This window comes from Mesoplodon mirus (assembly GCF_964341445.2).
Source record: "Mesoplodon mirus genome assembly, chromosome: 13".
Classification (NCBI taxonomy): Eukaryota; Metazoa; Chordata; class Mammalia; order Artiodactyla; family Ziphiidae; genus Mesoplodon; species Mesoplodon mirus.
The window spans coordinates 40373032-40391921 of record NC_138989.1 but is presented as its reverse complement, the minus strand read 5'-3'; the positions used below and the strand labels follow the sequence as shown (position 1 = coordinate 40391921).

The 18890-nt window shown below is 39.9% G+C and overlaps 1 protein-coding gene across 5 annotated transcripts in view; it reads right to left on the bottom strand.

The window, feature by feature from the left end:
• LAMA3 (laminin subunit alpha 3) overlaps positions 1-18890 on the bottom strand; it is a 241599-nt gene that overhangs the window by 52827 nt on the left and 169882 nt on the right. For all 5 annotated transcript variants that reach the window (XM_082640137.1, XM_082640134.1, XM_082640135.1 and 2 more), the window contains 7 exons: positions 17745-17825; positions 11219-11325; positions 8300-8350; positions 7236-7387; positions 1971-2081; positions 1740-1851; positions 1362-1529 (listed from right to left, as the gene is read on the bottom strand). In XM_082640137.1, the coding sequence (XP_082496263.1) occupies positions 1362-1529; positions 1740-1851; positions 1971-2081; positions 7236-7387; positions 8300-8350; positions 11219-11325; positions 17745-17825 (782 nt within the window). The remainder of the gene's footprint in view (positions 1-1361; positions 1530-1739; positions 1852-1970; positions 2082-7235; positions 7388-8299; positions 8351-11218; positions 11326-17744; positions 17826-18890) is intronic.

The following is an 18890-nucleotide window of genomic DNA, read 5'->3' as shown; positions in this document are numbered from 1 at the left end:
CTACTCACTTCATGGTTTTCCTTGAACTTGCAAGGGAACAGGAAAGGAAACTAGCATTTATGTTATGTTATACACACACTGTCTCATTTAACTTTCGTGACAACCACATGAAAACAGTAATTATCATCCTCATGTTTCAGATAGGAAAATGGATGGCCTGAGAAATTGGGTGACAAGGTTTCAGCCTTGGGACTTGAACTTGACCTGCAGAGCACAAAGCACATGCTCCTTCTACTACTAACACTGTCTCCTTGCAGCTAAAAGCCAAGGCTAATATTAAATTTAAACAATACAAATGCTAAAAGAGAACTGCTACTATCTGTAACCACTGATACATCATTTTACTAGAGAATAAAGGTCAGTATTTGGAAAAATATACACCAAATTATTATTTCTTACAGTTTTGAGCTAATGAGGCTTTTCCCCTAACCCAAACCTTTAGATATATTCAGTTAATTTCTAGTATATTCACTTCTGGAGGTAACAGTAGTGCTGATATCAATGTATGATTCAAAAGCTCAGTGGTGGTGAGGTGACCATTAAAAACGATATGAGAGAGCTGAGTGGAGAGGAATGAAAGAAGAATGAAAATGCAGTTAAAAAGGAACAAGAGGTCTCAGTGTCTAATATCTAAGAAGAGACTTTTTTTTTTTTGCATGATGGTAAGATATTCTATTCTATGGATAAAGAAGATGTGGTACGTATACACAATGGAATATTACTCAGCCTTTAAAAAGAATGAAATAATGCCATTTGAAGCAACATGGATGGACCTAGAAATTGTCATACTAAGCGAAGTAAGCCAAACAAAGACAAATACCATATGATATCACTTATATGTGGAATCTAAAATATGACACAAATGAACATATCTATGAAAAAGAAACAGACTCACAGACATAGAGGAGACTTGTGATTGCCAAGGAGTGGGGAGGGAGGAAAGGATTGAGAGTCTGGGATTGGTAGATGTAAACTATTATACATAGGATGGATAACAACAAGGTTCTACTGTAGAGTACAGGTAACTATATTCAATATCCTGTGATAAACCATAATGGAAAATAACGTGAAAAACAATGTATATATATATGTATAACTGAAGTCACTTTGCTGTACAGCAGAAATTAACACACTGTAAATCAACTATACTTCAATAAGCTAAAAAAAAATGTTGTTCTGTCCTACGGCTTCTCAGTAATCTGAAGGGGCTACCTATTTTCACCACGTGATCCTCTACCAGTAATATATGCTGAAAAGACGAGCCCCTCCACCTGGCACCGGTGACTAGATATTGCACTCTGCACACTGTATTTCAAACCAATTAGAACAGACTGTATGTAAGAACTTGGGAGGGTCCTTACGAAGCTGAGCCTCTCTTTTTTCAGCTTCTGCTTCCCTCAGGTTCTTCCCAAAGTTGCGGTTCCTCAGTTCCCTCAACATGCGTTCCGCTTCAGCCAGCTTTCTGGAAAAATCTTCCAAAGGCAAGTTGTTTCCTTCTCCTTCTGTCCCAGAGATCTGCTTCACAAGAACTGGAAAACATCAAGCAGTTTATTAAACTGGGAATTCTGGACTCCAGCAGACTACTAAAAAAAAAAAGGCCGAGATTTTTATGGAGGGTTCATATTGGTTTTTTAGTATCACTACAGGCTCTTTTTCATAATGTTGAACTTTTTCTTCGTACAACAAAGGCTACAAAGTAATACAAAAGATGTATAATTGGGCTGAGTAACTCTTCTTACTGTGCACATTCCGGATGACATTTTTAATCTTTGTGTCCAGCTCTTTGGCACTTTGGGTTGTCTGATCAACATTGTTATGTAATGTTTGAGCTTTTCTGGAATTTATTTGAACCTATATGAAAAACAAATTGATGAGCAACAAAGTAAGTTGATGGGAGGAAAAGACTAACAATATTCTGAAAGCAAAAAAAAAAAAAAAAAAAAGGTAATGTTATTGACCTAACACATTACCTTTTCTTGCAAAGTTTCGAATTCGCGATTCAAGTTACTCAGTTCTTTTTCCAAGCCATCCAGTTTTGATTTATGGTTTGAAATGGTGGAACTGTAGCTGAGCAACTGGCTCTGAAAGTAATATACAAAGTTAATCTCACTTTAGAGTAGAAATTTGGAGGGAAGTCTTACCAACTTGGTAAACCTGGTGATGATGTGAAAAGATTCATTTAGCAAGACCAATGCTGATCATTAGGAAAAAAAATACAGTTCTTTGAAATAGGCCACATGAAGAATAAATTTCTGATGTAAGTTGCGATATGGCTCTAAAATAAAGTAGTAAAATTTAAAAACATGAAGAAACAAGAGATACTTTACTTGAATTAACGATCTAACCTTATAGAAATGAGGGTGATCCCACTTACTTGATGTATTAAGGTTTAGATTCTATTATAAAGAATTGTTCAGTTATTTTTAACCTATATGTTACCTGATAATACTAAAAAGAAGTGCCTATGGCTACTCTGTTCAAGGACTCATTAGATTCAAAGAATTATAGAGCAGGAGAGAAATTTGTAGCTCATTTAATTGGATACCCTTATTCAATATGAAAAAAAATGAGAAAACAGAAGCCCAAAGAAGTTGGGTGACCCATCCATGCCACAGCAGTACAGGTGATTACTGATTGCTTCAGGACTCAAATCCTGGTCCCCTGTCCTTTTTGGGGAACTCAACATCCTTGTTACTTTTAGAGGGTGACATTGCCTCATATAATATCTAGAGTAGTAAATATATTCAATTTTTGGGAAAAAATATGTTAATACCTTGAGAATTTTTACAAGAAAAAGCAAAATTATTATCTCTATTTGCACACAAGAACCAGCGTTGGGTAAAAGAGCACAGGCTTTCCAGCTCAGGTCCACACCCTAGGTTCACCACTTAATAGATAAGCTCACTGGACTTTATCTCCTTCATCTGTATATGGGTGATGATAATATTAAGCTGCTGGGTTGTTTTCAGTGGTAAGTGGGCTAATGCATTATAAAATGTCACATACATATGACCGTTCAAAAAATTAGTTGCTTTCTCATACATATTCCTACTGAATTTTCATAGTGTTTGTGTGATATTGCAAGAAGATAGTTCTATTTTAATTTTGTTGTAGGCAAATGAGGCACATCGTTCCAAAGAGTGTTAGTAGAAGTATCAGAAGTAAGAAGTATAGTGGGTAAAGTATGGTCTTTAGAATTTCATCTTGTGTATGAATAATGGTTGACAATCAATCGCCCTACTTTCAAAACCCTCACCAATCCCAGACATCAGAGGTTACAGAGAACAAAATTATCTGTTGGATCTTTTTTACACTTTCCTCAAGTTCATACAAATCTATAAAAACAGACTGACATTTTCCTGAGTAGATATTCTTTTAGTTTGTCAAAAAAAGTTTACAATTTTCTGTGACTTTCTACATTCACAGAGCAGGTTAACACATGTAGATTTTACTAATTCTGTTTTATTATAATCTGCACTAGGGGACTAACTGGAATTTATGGGCAGGAATCAGGGCAACAATGCCCTGATTGTTTCAGATGTTTTATTTTTAATTTTTGCAGACAGGAAGACAAAAGTCATTCTTACCTTTGCTCCCCTTTCTGTAATGCATCTTTTTATTTTCAGCCTGCTTTTAAGTATGTCAACTTATTTTTGTTTTTAAAGCAATTAATTAATGGTGGGCTTTAGTGAGACTTTTATTCTGTATCTTGCTTGGAATTCACAGGACTTCTTAGAGCTGTGAGTTCATAGTTTTGCCTCAAAATTGGAACATTTTCTACTGTTAAATGCACAAATATTTTTCTGCCCCTTACTCACTTATTTTTTCTTCAGTGACAACAATTACATATAGGTTTGGTGACTTGATGTTGTCCCACAGGTCAATGAGGCTCTTTCTGTTTTTGTTCATTTGATTTTTTAAAAGCTTTACTGAGGTATAACTGACATACAACAAAAGGCACGTGTTTAAAGTACACAATTTGATATGTTTTGACACATGACCCATGAAATTATCTCCACAATTAAGATAAGAAACATTTCCTCATGCCCCTTGTAACCCCTCCCCCCGATTCTCCCTGACACTTCCTTCCCCATCACCAGGAACAAACACTATTAGATTACTTTTCATTTTCTAGAACTGTGCACAACTTATGATTGTCACACATAAACACACACACACTCATTAGGATATGAACTTTTCTTGGTCTGGCTTCTTTCAGTTAGAGTAATTATTCTGAGATTCACCCATGCATCAGTAGTTCACTACAATTTATTACAAACTAGTATTCTACTTTGTAGATGTACAGCCATTTATTTATGCCTTCACCTGCTGACAGACTTTTGGGATGTTTCTGATTTTTGCTTATTGCAAATAAAGCTGCCAAAAAAAAAAAAAAAAGGAATTTCACCTTGGCTTGAATTCTTCTGGAACCACCACATACTAGCTGTGTGATTGAAGGCAAGTTACTTAGCTTTTACAGGCCTGTTAAATAAAAATAACACTATTTTCTTCATAGGATGTTGTGAGACGTAGAAAAGCACTTAGCACAGAGCTTGGCACATAGGTGGATACCAAAATGTTGGTTTCCTTCCCTTCACTGAAAAAATGCAGGGTTGTACTGATGACATCAAAGTAACCCGAGTGGCTTTTCTTTTTCTCTGAAAACTTAAAGACTTTCCCCCCTCCTCTCCATGTTAAGCCTGCAAACCATGCACTAAAATTACCCTAATGGGATGGAAAAGAACAAGTTTTCTAGCATTAGTTTTTGCTGTATGTACTCAACCATAGCCACTAATGGTTTACAATCAGCCCTCATTCCAAAAGCACTTACTAAACTTTCCCCAAACCCTCTTTCATTATGTCTAGCTTAGGGTTTATCTCATCTACTGATTTGTTTTACTTTGAGTATATTTTTTCATTTCCACGAGTTTTACTTAGATCTTTTCATATTTACCTCTTCTTGTTTGGTTTCTGGTGTTTTAAATTTTTTTCTAATTTCTTGTTCCCTCTACTGGATGTTATTCTTTAAAGTAATTTTCAGATTGTCCTATGATTTTCATTTTCTCTAAAGGGAACTCATCACTTGACTGTTGCTTCTGCTGCATGTCTTTCTTGTTATCTGTCTGTTACAGTGTTTGCAGGCTCCTTCCGAGAGGGAGATTTCTTCTTCTCCCTGCACTCTCTGTGCCCTATCCAGTGATCTTGTGGTCATCATCACTCCCACCCCAGACCCTCCAGTCCAGGACCAAGTGTTATATTGACAGCTTAGGACTTGCACATTATGGTGATAGTGAGAATGTCACATTCCAGCACAGATCCTGGTTTGTGAGTCTTGTCCACATCCTGCTGCAAGGCTGTCCTTTCTTAGGTTCTCATACAGCCATTGTCCAACAATGGGAATTGGAAAGTTTCAAGGTTGCTTTTTCAGTCTCCATTTATAGGCAGAAGAGCCCCCGTTTTCCCCCCAGGGAGCCTGACTCTGGCCCGTGGGGCACTTTCGGCCCTAGTACTTCTTAGGATACCCTCTTGACCAACTTCTTTCCAACTGTACATAGTACATGTTCTGAGCTATGAAACAGATATCAACACATTTAAGAGAACTGGAATCATAAAGTATGTTCTCTGACCCTAAAAGAGTTAAACTAGAAATCAATAACACAGAGTTATCTGGAAGATCCCCAATTCAGAAATTAAACAATATAGTTCTAGTCACAAGAGGAATTAAAAAATTTTTCTTTTTTCTTTGGCCACACTGCATGGCTTGTGGGATCTCAGTTCCCAACCAGGGATTGAACCTGGGCCACAGCAGTGAAAGCCCAGAATCCTAACCACTAGGCCACTAGGGAGCTCCCTAGAAAATCTTTTGAATTGAATGAAAATGAAAACATAACATTTTAAAATGTGTGGAATACAGCTAAAGCGGTGCTAAGGGGAAAACTTATAGCACTAAATGCTTATATTAAGAAAGGTTTTGGATCAGTAAATAAGCTTTTATCTTAAGAAACTAGAAAATGAATGGCAAACTAAACCCAAAGCAAGCAGAAGGAAGAAAAGATATGGATAAGAACAGAAGTCAATGAAATTGAAAACTGAAGAAAAGCAGAGAGAAATCAATGAAATAAAAAGATCAATAAAGTTGATAAACCTCTAGCCAGAATAATCAAAAAAAGAGATAAGGGCTTCCCTGGTGGCGCAGTGGTTGAGAGTCCGCCTGCCAATGCAGGGGACACGGGTTCGTGCCCCAGTCTGGGAAGATCCCACATGCCGTGGAGCGGCTAGGCCCATGAGCCGTGGCCGCTGAGCCTGCGCGTCCAGAGCCTGTGCTCCGCAATGGGAGAGGCCACAGCAGTGAGAGGCCCACGTACCGCAAAAAAAAAAAAAAAAAAAAAAAGAGATGACACAAATGACCAATAACCAGAATGAATGAGAAAGCATCACTACAGATTTTGCAGGTATTAAAAGGATAAGGAAAAATTATAAACAACTGTATTGCAATACATTTGGTAATTTAGATGAAATAGAAAATTTGTTTGAAAGGCACAAATTACTAAATATCACTCAAGAAGAAATAGATAAATCCTAATTGTCCCATATCTATTTTTTAATTGAACTTATAGTTTAATTAAAAGAAAACTTTCGGGGCTTCCCTGGTGGCGCAGTGGTTGAGAGTCCGCCTGCCGATGCAGGGGACACAGGTTCGTGCCCCGGTCAGGGAAGATCCCACATACCACGGAGCAGCTGGGCCCGTGAGCCATGGCCACTGAGCCTGCACGTCCGGAGCCTGTGCTCCGCAACGGGAGAGGCCACAGCAGTGAGAGGCCCGCGTACCGCAAAAAAAAAAAAAACTTTCAACAAAGAAAATCCCAGGCCCACATGGCTTCACTGGAAAATTCCATCAAACATTTAAAGAAGAATTAATAACAACTGTACTCAAATTCGTACGAGTCTTCCGAATGCAAAACAGCAAGCTAAAAGATGAGAAAAATGAGCCCAGAAATATTCAGTATGTAAGGAATGTTCACTTAGAAGTGTTAGTTTTGTGTGTTCACTGGTACTTTTCACCCGTAAAAATCTAATCTTCATTTAGATCAGAGGAAGGAGGACAGCCCCCCTGAGACTTAAGTGGAGTCAAGTTCCCCCCTTTCTCATGTGAGGAGTATTCGTTCATGCAGCATTTCTCTTCACCAAGTATCTGCTCTGGGCTGGGCATCATGCTGGACCCACAGAATACTTACCCTCAGGTCCTTGGTCTGGGTCTCCAAGTGCCTCATCTGTTCCAGGCTCCCCACGCTGGCACTCAGGCCCTGCAGCTGAGACTTGACCAGGAGGAGCTCGTCCTCCATGGTGGCCAGGTCGTTCAAGAGCGTCATCACACAGCTGTCACAATCTGTGGGGGCCACAATCAAAGGCACATGTGCTGTGGGCTGGAGCCACGGGAATGCAAACAGAGCCCCAGGGCTGTGCCGCCCAGTTAATACACACATAGGCCATCACAGGCAAAAATCACAATCCTGGACTTCTCCGGGAGAGATGCAAATTCTGAAAAAGGGAGATCTCTAGACAGGGGGCATTTGACAAAGAAATGGTGGAATGCGGAAAAAGGGTGAGGGTGGTCAAAAGGCACAAACTTTCAGTTATACGATAAGTAAGTTCTTGGGATGTAACGTACAGCACAGTGACTATAGTTAACGACACTGTATTATATACTTAAAAGTTGCTAGAAGAGTAGATCTTAAAAATTCCTAATGCAAGACAGAAAATTTGTAAATGTGTGAGGTGATGGATGGTAACTAAGTTAATTGTGGTGATCATTTCACAACATATACAGATATCAAATCATCATGTTATATACTTTAATACAATGTTGCATGTCAATTATATCTCCATAAAACTGGACAAAAAAAGAAATGGTGAATCTATTCAACTTGTTGCTTATTTTGTATGTGGGAAAAGAGTAATAAATAGTTTTTATTTCTTGAGTGCTTGCTATTTACCAAGAATCATGATAAGGGATTTATAAGCATGTTTTCAACAGCTCTATGAGGTTGGTATAGTTATTACCAACCTCAGTTTTACCATTTGACAGATGATGAAACCAAGGCTTGAAGAAGTAAGGTCATTTGCACGAGGTCATACAGATTTTAGTTGACAGAGGCTGGATGTGACTCTAAGTAGCCCTCCTTCCACCACCTCCCACCACTGCTTCCCCAGACTCGAAACTGCATGTCCCAGTGTAGGGCTCACGGATTTTAAGCTGAACCCCACAACTTGGAAAGGAGGGGGCCCTTTCTCTTCTCACCGTCACATTCTTCTCCAGGGCCACCGTCTTTGGGTTCTTGGTTTATGCAGTCTGAAATGAGGAGTAACCAGAGAAGACAGCGTTATTAAACTAACTCTTCATGTGTTTTTTGACTTGGTTTTCGGGAAAGCTAGTTTTGTGTTCAGTCACCCAACCACACAGCATTGCCGGCTCTTCCCTTCTCCCTCCCTCCTCGGTGCCACTGCTTGGGGAGCTGTCTCATCTCCCAACAATCTTGCTACAGGAACTTCTCTTGTGGCCTCTCTGATTATATATTCAGTTTCTTCTCTACAAAGGGTCATGCCATTCTTATGAAATGAAAATTCCTAATCGTTGGCGTTGTCCTCATTTGGTAGCCTCCTATACAACTGCTGATGTCTCTTCTAATATCATTCAAGAACATGCAATAAACACTGAGCACCTTTGAGCATTCCCAGTGTGCCATGGCCCTGTGCTAGGGGCAGGAATACAAAGATAGCAAGGCAAAAGTCTCTGGTGTCCTGTAGTTTAATGGTCCTATGGGGGAGACAGGCACATTTCACAACAGTGTGACAGATGCTGTAAGTGAGATATGCACACAAAGTTAGTGGACCGACTCCACCACCTACCGCTCACATATGCTGAATATTGAGGTTCTCAGCTATAGACGGGAAAGCCTAATGGTCATCCCTGGATATTCTTTACTCCTCCCACTTCTACTCCTTTCCCCATACCATGCATTCTTACACGGAAATGCCCTCTCATTTTCCTGTGAAAAATCATCTGACTTTATTAAAGGAAAACTCTAAGCTTGAAAATTTCCTAGACATGCTACAGGCAGGCTTTCAAGTGTGTTCTCAGCAGCCACACCTTGTGTGTATACACATACGTTTTGAACCACATTTATTTTTAATTGTAAAAAAATATATAAGTTCACTATGGAAAATTTGGGAAAATCAGCAAAATGAGATAAAACATTATCTTTGATCCTACCACTCAAAGACGATAAGTGTGTCCTCACAGTATATTTGTAGCCATTTTATTATATGTAATCATAGGTTTCTCTTACTCATCCTTTTTAAAAAATCTTTTACTCACTCTTATATGGACATAAAGCTGTGTCACTTTTATTTCCTCAATTAGACCGCAAATGCCTTACAGGCAGGAAACATGGTTTTATTTCCTTCACAAACTCCTGCAAACACAGTATATGGGGGACTTGGCTTATGAAGAGGACTGACTTATCAGTGCAATTTTCTCAACAAGTTTGAGTTTTGACCACCAAGGAATCTGTACGTTATTAATTGAAAGAAAGAATGAAAAAGAGGGAAAAAAGCTCACAGGAACAAACGTGTCTCACAGGTGAGCATTTTCTTCCATTTCTGGAACAAAGAGTTCCCATCCTCATTTTAGGTTGGTTACTTTTGCTATTAGAAAAAGCATTCATCTCGCGAGTACGATGTGTCTGATGTCGAAACTTCTCCTGAACACCTCCAGTGACAGTAGAACTCATCTCCTTTTAAACCAGTCCTTCTCACCTTTAAACATCTGACACTTCTTCTTCAGAATGATTTAAAAGAGATCTCCCTCTAGCTTCCACTCCTGGGTGTGAGTTCTCCATACCTTAAGCCACACAGAACAAGACCCACCCTTCTCCCACACATGTGCCTTTCAGATCCATCCTTTCCAAGTCTCCTTTCCACCGTCCTGGTCTGTCAGTCCTTCCTCATGTCACAGGGCTCCAAGTCCCTCCACAGCCTCACCTTCTTTCTGAACAAACTTGTAGCTTGTCTATTGCCTTGTAAAGACACGGGCCCCTCATGGGGACTTGCATGGGCAGCAGACCAGGGAACAGTGGCAGGCCACCTGGTTTTGGACACTAGAACTCAGTGGAGATAGTACAAGGCGTCTAAGGGGCCACGTTACCCTCTTGATTCATATTGAACTCACCGCTGACTGAAACCTTAGCCACGTCTCATTTATCACAAACTTATTTTTTTTTCCATTCAACTATAGGACTGACTGCATGCTTACCCCAACATAATTTTGTCTGGTTAGAACTGGCTCCTCATTCCAGGCTGTTGAGGCCCTATTTTATTCTAAATGTGTCATAGGAGGCATTTGCTAGCTCCTCCAACTTTGTGTCACCTGATAACTGGGTGGGTAGGCCTTCTATATTTCCATTCAAGTCAATGATGTTGAATAAAACAGAGCCCAGATGAAGCCCCAAACATGACAACAGACACCTCGTTCTAGACTGATAAGACTCCATTTACTCTGCATTCCTTTGGGAACAGTCACTTGACTGGATCTAATCCACACATCCAGGGTTTAGTTCTTCATCTTGTCTATAAGATGAGAGATTTTATCTAAGGATTTGGCATTACACTATATCAATGGCATTTTCCTGATAAATCACATTAATATTCTCCATCAAAGAAGGACATGGAGAGTCTTCCTGTTTTTCAAACTTCCTTTTTTTCCTAATGAACCTATACTAACTCCCAGTTAATGTTTTTTTCTTGGTATGTAAAAGCCATCTCAATTACACACCCACATCCTAGAACAGTTACTGCTTTAAGAGAAAGAACACTCTGACTTCTTCAGATACATACACGAAGGAAGCTAATGAGATGATTACCTTATAATGTCAAAGGGAGCTCTCAGCAAAAATCACCAAAATAGGGTCTGAAATTATTTTGGCTATAATTAGTGAAGTTTTAAAAACAATTTACCTAAAAAAAAAAAACCTACTTGAAGTAAGTTATTCACCAAACCTGTGAATACTACCTAAGCATTCCCAACTTTGTCAAAACAAGGGGACAACTTGTTAGCTGGAATTGTGCATGTGCTTGCTGAAAATGTTTGTTTGGCTTCTTTGCCAGCTATTTTATACCAGTTTGAAAAAGGTAGGTTAACAGAGGTGTGAGACGATCTTACCTCCCGTCAGGGGGTCACAACTGCCCAAATGGCCGTTGCTGTTACAGCTGCATGGTTGGCAGCTGCCTCCAAATTTCTGGGGATTTCCAAAATATCCTGGTGCACACCTACACAGAATACAGAAAAAGAGGGGAAACACCCAAAGGGCTCATCATTTATTCCACCCAGTTTCTCAACTTCTAGCTCCCTGTTTGGGATATTGTAACCCTATGAGAAGAAGGGCTGACATAGATTTGCAAGAGTGAATGTGTCTCAGTACAGAGCCATTGTGACTTGAATGAGAATGGTGAGGAGGGGGAGGCAGGCAGAGATTGCTCCCTTCCTCCAAAGGACACAGATGACACCCCAGATGACAAGGTCCTCAATCATCCCGACAGCCAAATGGCAGATGAACAAAATGCATACAGGAGCCACTGGTTTGACCAATACGGAAATCAGGGGTGGGTGAATTTTACACAAGAGTTGTGTTCCTGAAGATATCACACAAATACACACTGCTTAATTTATGGCTAACTTCCTCCAAGAAAAAAATTAAAGTAAAATTCATATAATTTCAATATTTTGCATAAAGGGGGATTTTATTAATATTTCCTATTGTACTATTTCAAGCCTGCATAATTCACATTTATTTGCATTAATTGCTGCAGTGATGTACATAAGAGGCTTAAACAACTGAGCAGTTACAACTGCCGCCTTAGCCTGAGCCTTTACTATTCTAGATGATTTAGTGATGAGAACTCAGTTCCTTATTTATAAGGTAAAAGATCATATTTCCTTGATTGTGAGTTTCTGTTTTCTTCAAAAAATAACACAAACACATGTTAATGTTTCTGGAACTGGGATGTAAATTAAAATATTTCTGTTCATTAGCAAAATTCCACTTCCACTCTATCCCCCCTAAATTGTCATTAAATTTATGTGTGTGTGGTGTTTTGTCATCAATGGAATTGATAGAATCAAGGAAATATGGCATTTGACTTTCTCATATTTAAGCTTTTCATCAAAGAACTTTGAGGCAATTTAAATATGCTTTACCAATGGATAAACTGGTGATATAGTGCAAAGGACACAGATTTTTTTGGGTTTTTTTTTTAACATCTTTATTGGAGTATAATTGTTTTACAATGGTGTGTTAGCTTCTGCTGTATAACAAAGTGAATGGGAGATCTCTTTTTTTAAATTTATTTTGGCTGCACCGGGTCTTAGTTGCAGCACGCAGGGTTGCAGATTTCTTAGTTGTGGCTGGCATGTGGGATCTAGTTCCCCGACCAGGGATCGAACCTGGACCCCCTGCACTGGGAGCGCAGAGTCTTACCGACTGGACCACCAGGGAAGTCAGGACACGGGTTTTGAATCAGGAAGATCTGGCTAGATCTCTGTCTCCACCACAGTCCATGTAATATTGGGCTGTTATCTTAACCCCTCAAGCTTCCGTTTCTTCATCTGTTCCTCTTATGAAAATGTTAAGCTCCATGAGGTTGTGGATTTTTTTGGGTGGGCTGTTTTGCTCACTGATGCATCCCTAGCACCTGGGATAATGCCTGGATCCATATTAGGTGTCAGATGTAAGTATATGCTGAATGAATGAATGAAAAACTGTACTAACAATACCTATTTTGGTGGGTGGATATAAGATAAAAGATAATATAGTAAAGAATCTAGTACAATGCCTGCACATAGTAGACATTCAGTAAAAGGTACCTACTGCCACTTTAAGACATGATAAAATATTCATATATATGTATGTATGTGTAATTGGTGTCATTTGGAATTCTACATTTCGGAAAATGGATAGGAAGCAGAAAACCCATGTATTTCCTAAATATCAAGAAGGTAACTAAGCTGAGGTGGCTTATCCAAGTCTACTAAGCAGGTTGTCCTAATAATAGGGCTTTATTTGAAGTGATCAGCCCCATATTCTGCCTAACAAACCATGCTACGCAGAAGATCTCGGTTTAAAATACTTTTTCTTTAGATGTCTCACCTATATCTAAACTTTCTATGTAAAAGATACATATTTAAAAAATACCTTATTTAAAGTTACATAAATATTCAGGAAGTTTGATTCTGCTTCTTCCTTAATCTTGCAAAGCATTAGTTACCGATTATGAAATAACTGGTTCTTTTATTCTCATTTTATGGTAGTGCTAAACACAATGGACTAAACTAAAACTTCCTGATTTCATAGATGACATTGGTACAGCAAATAAAGAGCAGACAGCACGTCTGTCACCTGCGGCTCTGTGTGGCCAAGGGAGAAATGTGTCCCAGAGCACGGGATGAGGAGGGAAGCCTTTCCTATTCCCTCCCCACCTCTGCCCAGCTAGCTCCTGCATATATGCTTACTTTTTTTTTTTTTTTTTTTTTTTGCAGTACACAGGCCTCTCACTGCTGTGGCCTCTCCCGCTGCAGAGCACAGGCTCTGGACGCGCAGGCCCAGTGGCCATGGCTCACGGGCCCAGCCACTCCGCGGCATGTGGGATCCTCCCGGACCAGGGCACGAACCCGTGTCCCCTGCATCGGCAGGCGGACCCTCAACCACTGCACCACCAGGGAAGCCCTATGCTTACTTTTCACCTTACTCTGTGCTTGTATTTATCATTGCATAGTTAACCACTAGTGCCAGATGATGCCTGGCAGCCTGGCACAGAGTGGATGCTCAGTAAGTGTTAACAAATGAAAAAATTCGACATTAAAATGGCATTAAGCTATGGAAAAGTTTAAAAAAAAAACAAAAAAACAATAGCTTGCTTTCCTGAGACATCAAACTTAACAAACCTAAGCTGAGAAAACTGTTAATTAAGAATTTCCCTTTTCAAATCAGTTGCCTGTCAAATGGATGTCTCCTCCAGCCTGGTGCCGTTTTCCACTTCACTGTCTGTGCAAAACCATAAGGAGGATTAAATTAGGAAGCCTCTCCCAGGTGGGAGTCGCATAGCTTTTAAATCACGGAGACTGGAAGACCCTCCCAAGCCCATTCCCCACCCCACCTGTCCTTCCTGTCTCAGTGTAGCTGCGCCTTCCGTCCCTCACCCTTCAGGGCTGGTTGATGCCCCTCCTGCTGCAGCCTGATGCAGCCCGGTTATGTTCTCTCTCTATTTTAACAGCTTATTTGTACATCTGTCCACCACTAGACTGGAAAACCCTTGAGGGCAGAGTCTGTGCTCTGGTTGCTGATGTGTTTCTAATGCTTAGCTCAGGGCCAGGCTTACACTAGGATCTCCATCCATTTTTCATCGAAGGAAAGAATGAATAAGTGCGAGCAATGTTCCTCCGGCAGAAATGAAAAATAGAAGAACTCTGAATTGCTCCTTTTTACCATAGGATAGTGTCCAGACTCTCAGCTGATGCCCATAACAAGGCACTGCCTCCTTCCGCCCGTGGCAGGTACACTCTAGGCCCTTGGACTTTCTGGCATTACTTCCCTGACCTGAGCTGCCTTCCCCCTCCACCTCCCAGGTCCACTGGGTTCTAGTCATCCCTTTGACATACCTAAGTCCCACCTTGTCCATAAAATGTTTCAGATAACCCCAGTCTAGAGTAGCCCTCCCTTACTATGAAATCCAGTTGAATTAATTTTGTGTTTTTTTTAAGTAAAATTCTTCTAAAGTTATCCAGAAAAATAATATGCCAGAATGGTCCAGGAAAAAATTTAAATAAGGGTTACGAGGGGAGACTTGCTTAACCAAATAGTCAAAGTCATTTTATAGTTTCAGAAATGATACAGAAGTGATAATGGCACAAGAACCAAATAAAATGTACAAAACAAATCCAAGTTTGTATAGAAATGTCATACACATTTACAGGACTTCCCTGGTGGCGCAGTGGTTAAGAATCCACCTGCCAATGCAGGGGACAGGGGTTCAAGCCCTGGTCCGGGAAGATACCACATGCCGTGGAGCAACTAAGCCCGTGCACCACAACTACTGAGCCTGCGCTCTAGAGCCCATGAGCCACAACTGCTGAGCCCACGTGCCACAACTACTGAGCCACCTAGAGCCCATGCTCTGCAACAAGAGAAGCCACCGCAATGAGAAGCCCGTGCACCGCAGCGAAGAGTAGCCCACGCTCACCACAACTAGAAAAAGCCTGCGCTCAACAACAAAGATCCAACACACCCAAAAAATAAATGAAAACTAAAATATAAAATAAAATCTGAAATCAAACCCCTAATTTAAAAAAAGAAATTCTGTACACATTTAGCTTTAGTGAATTCAACTAAAGGTACTTAGCCAAAGATGGATGAGAGGATGACAGCATGAGTGTAAGGGAAAAACAGCTAGAGTGACACCCCATCTCAGTGAGCACACGTCCTGCAGTGAGCATGACATGAGAGGTGTGAACCTGCTATTCCCCCACTGGTCTAGTTTCCCTGTGCATCTCCTAGAGTGACTGTTTCACCCTACAGGGTGTGATTCTGGGTGTAACCAAATGACATATGCATTTCATGCAACATGGCCCCTGTATTACTGAGATATGGGACACTGGGATACTCAAGGTTATGCCAGCTCCGTTCAAGGTTATGCCAGCTCTGGTCAATTTTTGCCTGACATGTAGACCCTAAATCTATCTGCCCTGTGAGATGCAATACCACAAAAAAGTTGAGGTTCCAAATTTTCACCATCAAGATTTGAATGTAAGAAATAAAACCAGAAAAGTACTAAAACAAAATATGCATAAACATTTGCATGTGCATAAACCTCTCTAAGCATGACACTAATGGCTGAAACCCTAAAGAATAAAAGAGTAGGTACAAATATAATAAAACTTAACTACTGCAGATCTAGAATTGACAAAACCAAACCAAAAAATATACAAATGAAAAACAAAACAGAGAAGTATATTTGCAATATATAGTATGAAGCATTAGTTTCCTCTAAAAGATTTGTACAAATCAACAAAAAAATAAAAGAACATTCCACTAGAAAAAAAATGGGTAAAAGACCTGGAAAGCAATTCAAAAAAGATTTATAAATGGTCAATAAGCACACGAAAAAATCCAATCTAATTATTACCAAAAAATGTAAAATAAAACGACATACAATGTTTCCCTATCAAACTGGCAATATTTTTTAAAAGTGAACAGTCTTAGTATCCACTGGAGGCAGGCAGTTGCTCTTTTGCTGCCAGTAGGATGGTAAACAGATACAATCTTTCTGGAGGGCAATTTTGCAAAATGTATCGAAAGCCTGAAAAATGTCCTTATGCTTTGGCCCAAGGGATCGCTTCTATAATTACATCTTGAGGATTTATGTACACAAATATTTAGATAAAAGGATTCACTTTTAGTGCTGCTTTGAATGGAAAACAGTAAAACTATTTCAAAGGCCAATAGTGGGGGATTATGGAACTTCAGGGGAACTTCCTGGTCCTGACATGATCAATGAACACTTATTGATATGGAAATATACTATTAACATACTATTAGATGAGAAAACAAAACAGAAAGCAAAATAGGAATCTACCTTTTTCTTTTAAGAAAAATCTATGCATATAGAACTGATCTGTAAGAACATACAACAAGCACTGTAGGTGGGCAGGCATGAGCATAGGGCAATTGCAGGGGTATGGTACATATTAGTTCTTTGCTCACCTGTATTATATCATTTCTATAATAATAATGTATTGATCTTATATTAAAGTTATTTTAAATTTTAAAATGTTATCCATATGATTCATTTGTTATACTGTTACTTTTCCAGATATACGTGTGCTCTCTTCCCCTCTAGATGACAAGTACCTTCTATAGCCTTCACAATACTTGGCAGTGCCCTGGGCATAGTAGCTAATCATGAAATACTGTTCAGGAAAAACTAAAGCTTGGCTCTGTGGCCCTTTACGATCAAGTATGTACTTCCCATTTTGTAACATGAATTCTTTTGTTTCACAAACACCCATTGTATGAATAGTACCACACTAGGCACTGGGGGTTCAGAAATGAGTGAGACACAGGCTGTCCTCCAAGTGTCCATAATGTCGTGTGGGCATTAAGAGGGGGGTGTGTGTGTGTAGGAATACCTAGGGCTGCTGATATGTGTGAGTGTGTAGGAGTATGCAGAGTTGTACATTTGTGTACAGGCAAGTAGGGATGTGTATATGTGAGGATAGGAGTATGTAGGGATGAGTTTATATGGTGGTACGAGTATATAGATACATGTTGGGGGGGTATGTAGGGGTGTGCCCGGGAGTAGGGGTATGTAGAGGTATATATATAGGTATGTAGAGGGGTGTTTGCTGGAGCGTATAGGACTATGGCATATTGGACCTCATTCTCAAATGGCTAAAACAGGTACAAAACAAGAAAGAGAAGGAAGTTAATGATTTACCAAGTGAGCACACTTGTATTTTTCCCAAGAGACTTTTTTCCAGCCTCAATGAAACCAGCAGCCCCAGCCCTAGCTCTGAGCCTCAACCCAGCAGAGCCCCACTTACAGCCAGGGTGCCTGCAGCAGCCTGCCGGAAGAGCCCACCCCTACCTGCAAGACGGGGGGAGGAGAGAAGGGGGTGGGGGTGGGGCGGCACCCACCTTTCGCATTGTGTTCCTGTGTATCCAGCTTTGCAGGAGCACTTCACGTTTCCCCCAGTCACAGCACAGCCGGTGGCAAAACTTGAAGAACGACAGAGAAAAACCCCAGTAGAAACATAAGCTGATAGACTTTACACTCATTATTTTTTTGCCACAAAGAACCTGACTTGCCTTAAGTGAAATTGGAAACCAAGTGTCTGGCTACCTTTTGTGTGAAGAAAATTTTGCCCATCAAGACTTGTAGAGATAATGATGAATGCCTTTAGCTGACATCAGGCAAATTTGGCTGAATAAGGACTGAAGGCATGTACTTTGTTTCATTTTTTGGCTTGGAGAAATACATTCCTTCCCTTAAGACGGAGTAAAGTAACACACTTTGGAAGAGATGATTAGACAGCATTTTTCCAGAACTAACAAGGAAGGAATAAAACAAGTCTAGGCAGAAAAAAAAGAACAGAGAGTTCTGGTTCTTTAAAGAAAAAATGTTTTCTCCTTGTTTATTTTACTTCTTTTATATTGGGCACAATCTCTTCTGGGAAGAAACAGTGGTAGGTGGGCCAGGCCCTCAGAGCCTCAGAGGCGACTGAAGCACAGAGCATGCTCGATGCCCAGGTATTTCTGTGGGCACAGCCGTTGGTGATTTCCACACTTTTCCAATCAGGCTGTTGGAATTTCAATTCCCTTTTAGTTCTTAACTGGTGTATTTTGAGAAGCTTCTTTAAAAAAAAAATTAAACGAAGAGACCATGAAAAAGTCTTGTTCCTTATGAAATGTCTGTGACTACTGAACATTACACTGACATAAATCTGAGGGGAAATAACTCCATTTATCTTTGGCTGGTAAAAGAATTCTTATTTGGGGAGCTTCTCTTGGCCAATTAGATACAGTTACACCTCTAAAGGGACAGTTAGAAATTTGTCAGCAGTATTAATATCGCCAGAAGGAGAATTAGAAAAAATAGCGTTTTACTGATAAATCTTAGGAACTGAATGTTACTTAAACTGCACAGATGCTAGAAGCTGACCTTGATGATAATATGCTTTGCAACTAAAGATGAACAGCTTTCCCCCCAAAATTTCACCCCGTGAAAATCTTGCTGCTTTTTATTCTCTCTAGCTTCTGTTCAAACAAGCCTGGGCAACTGTC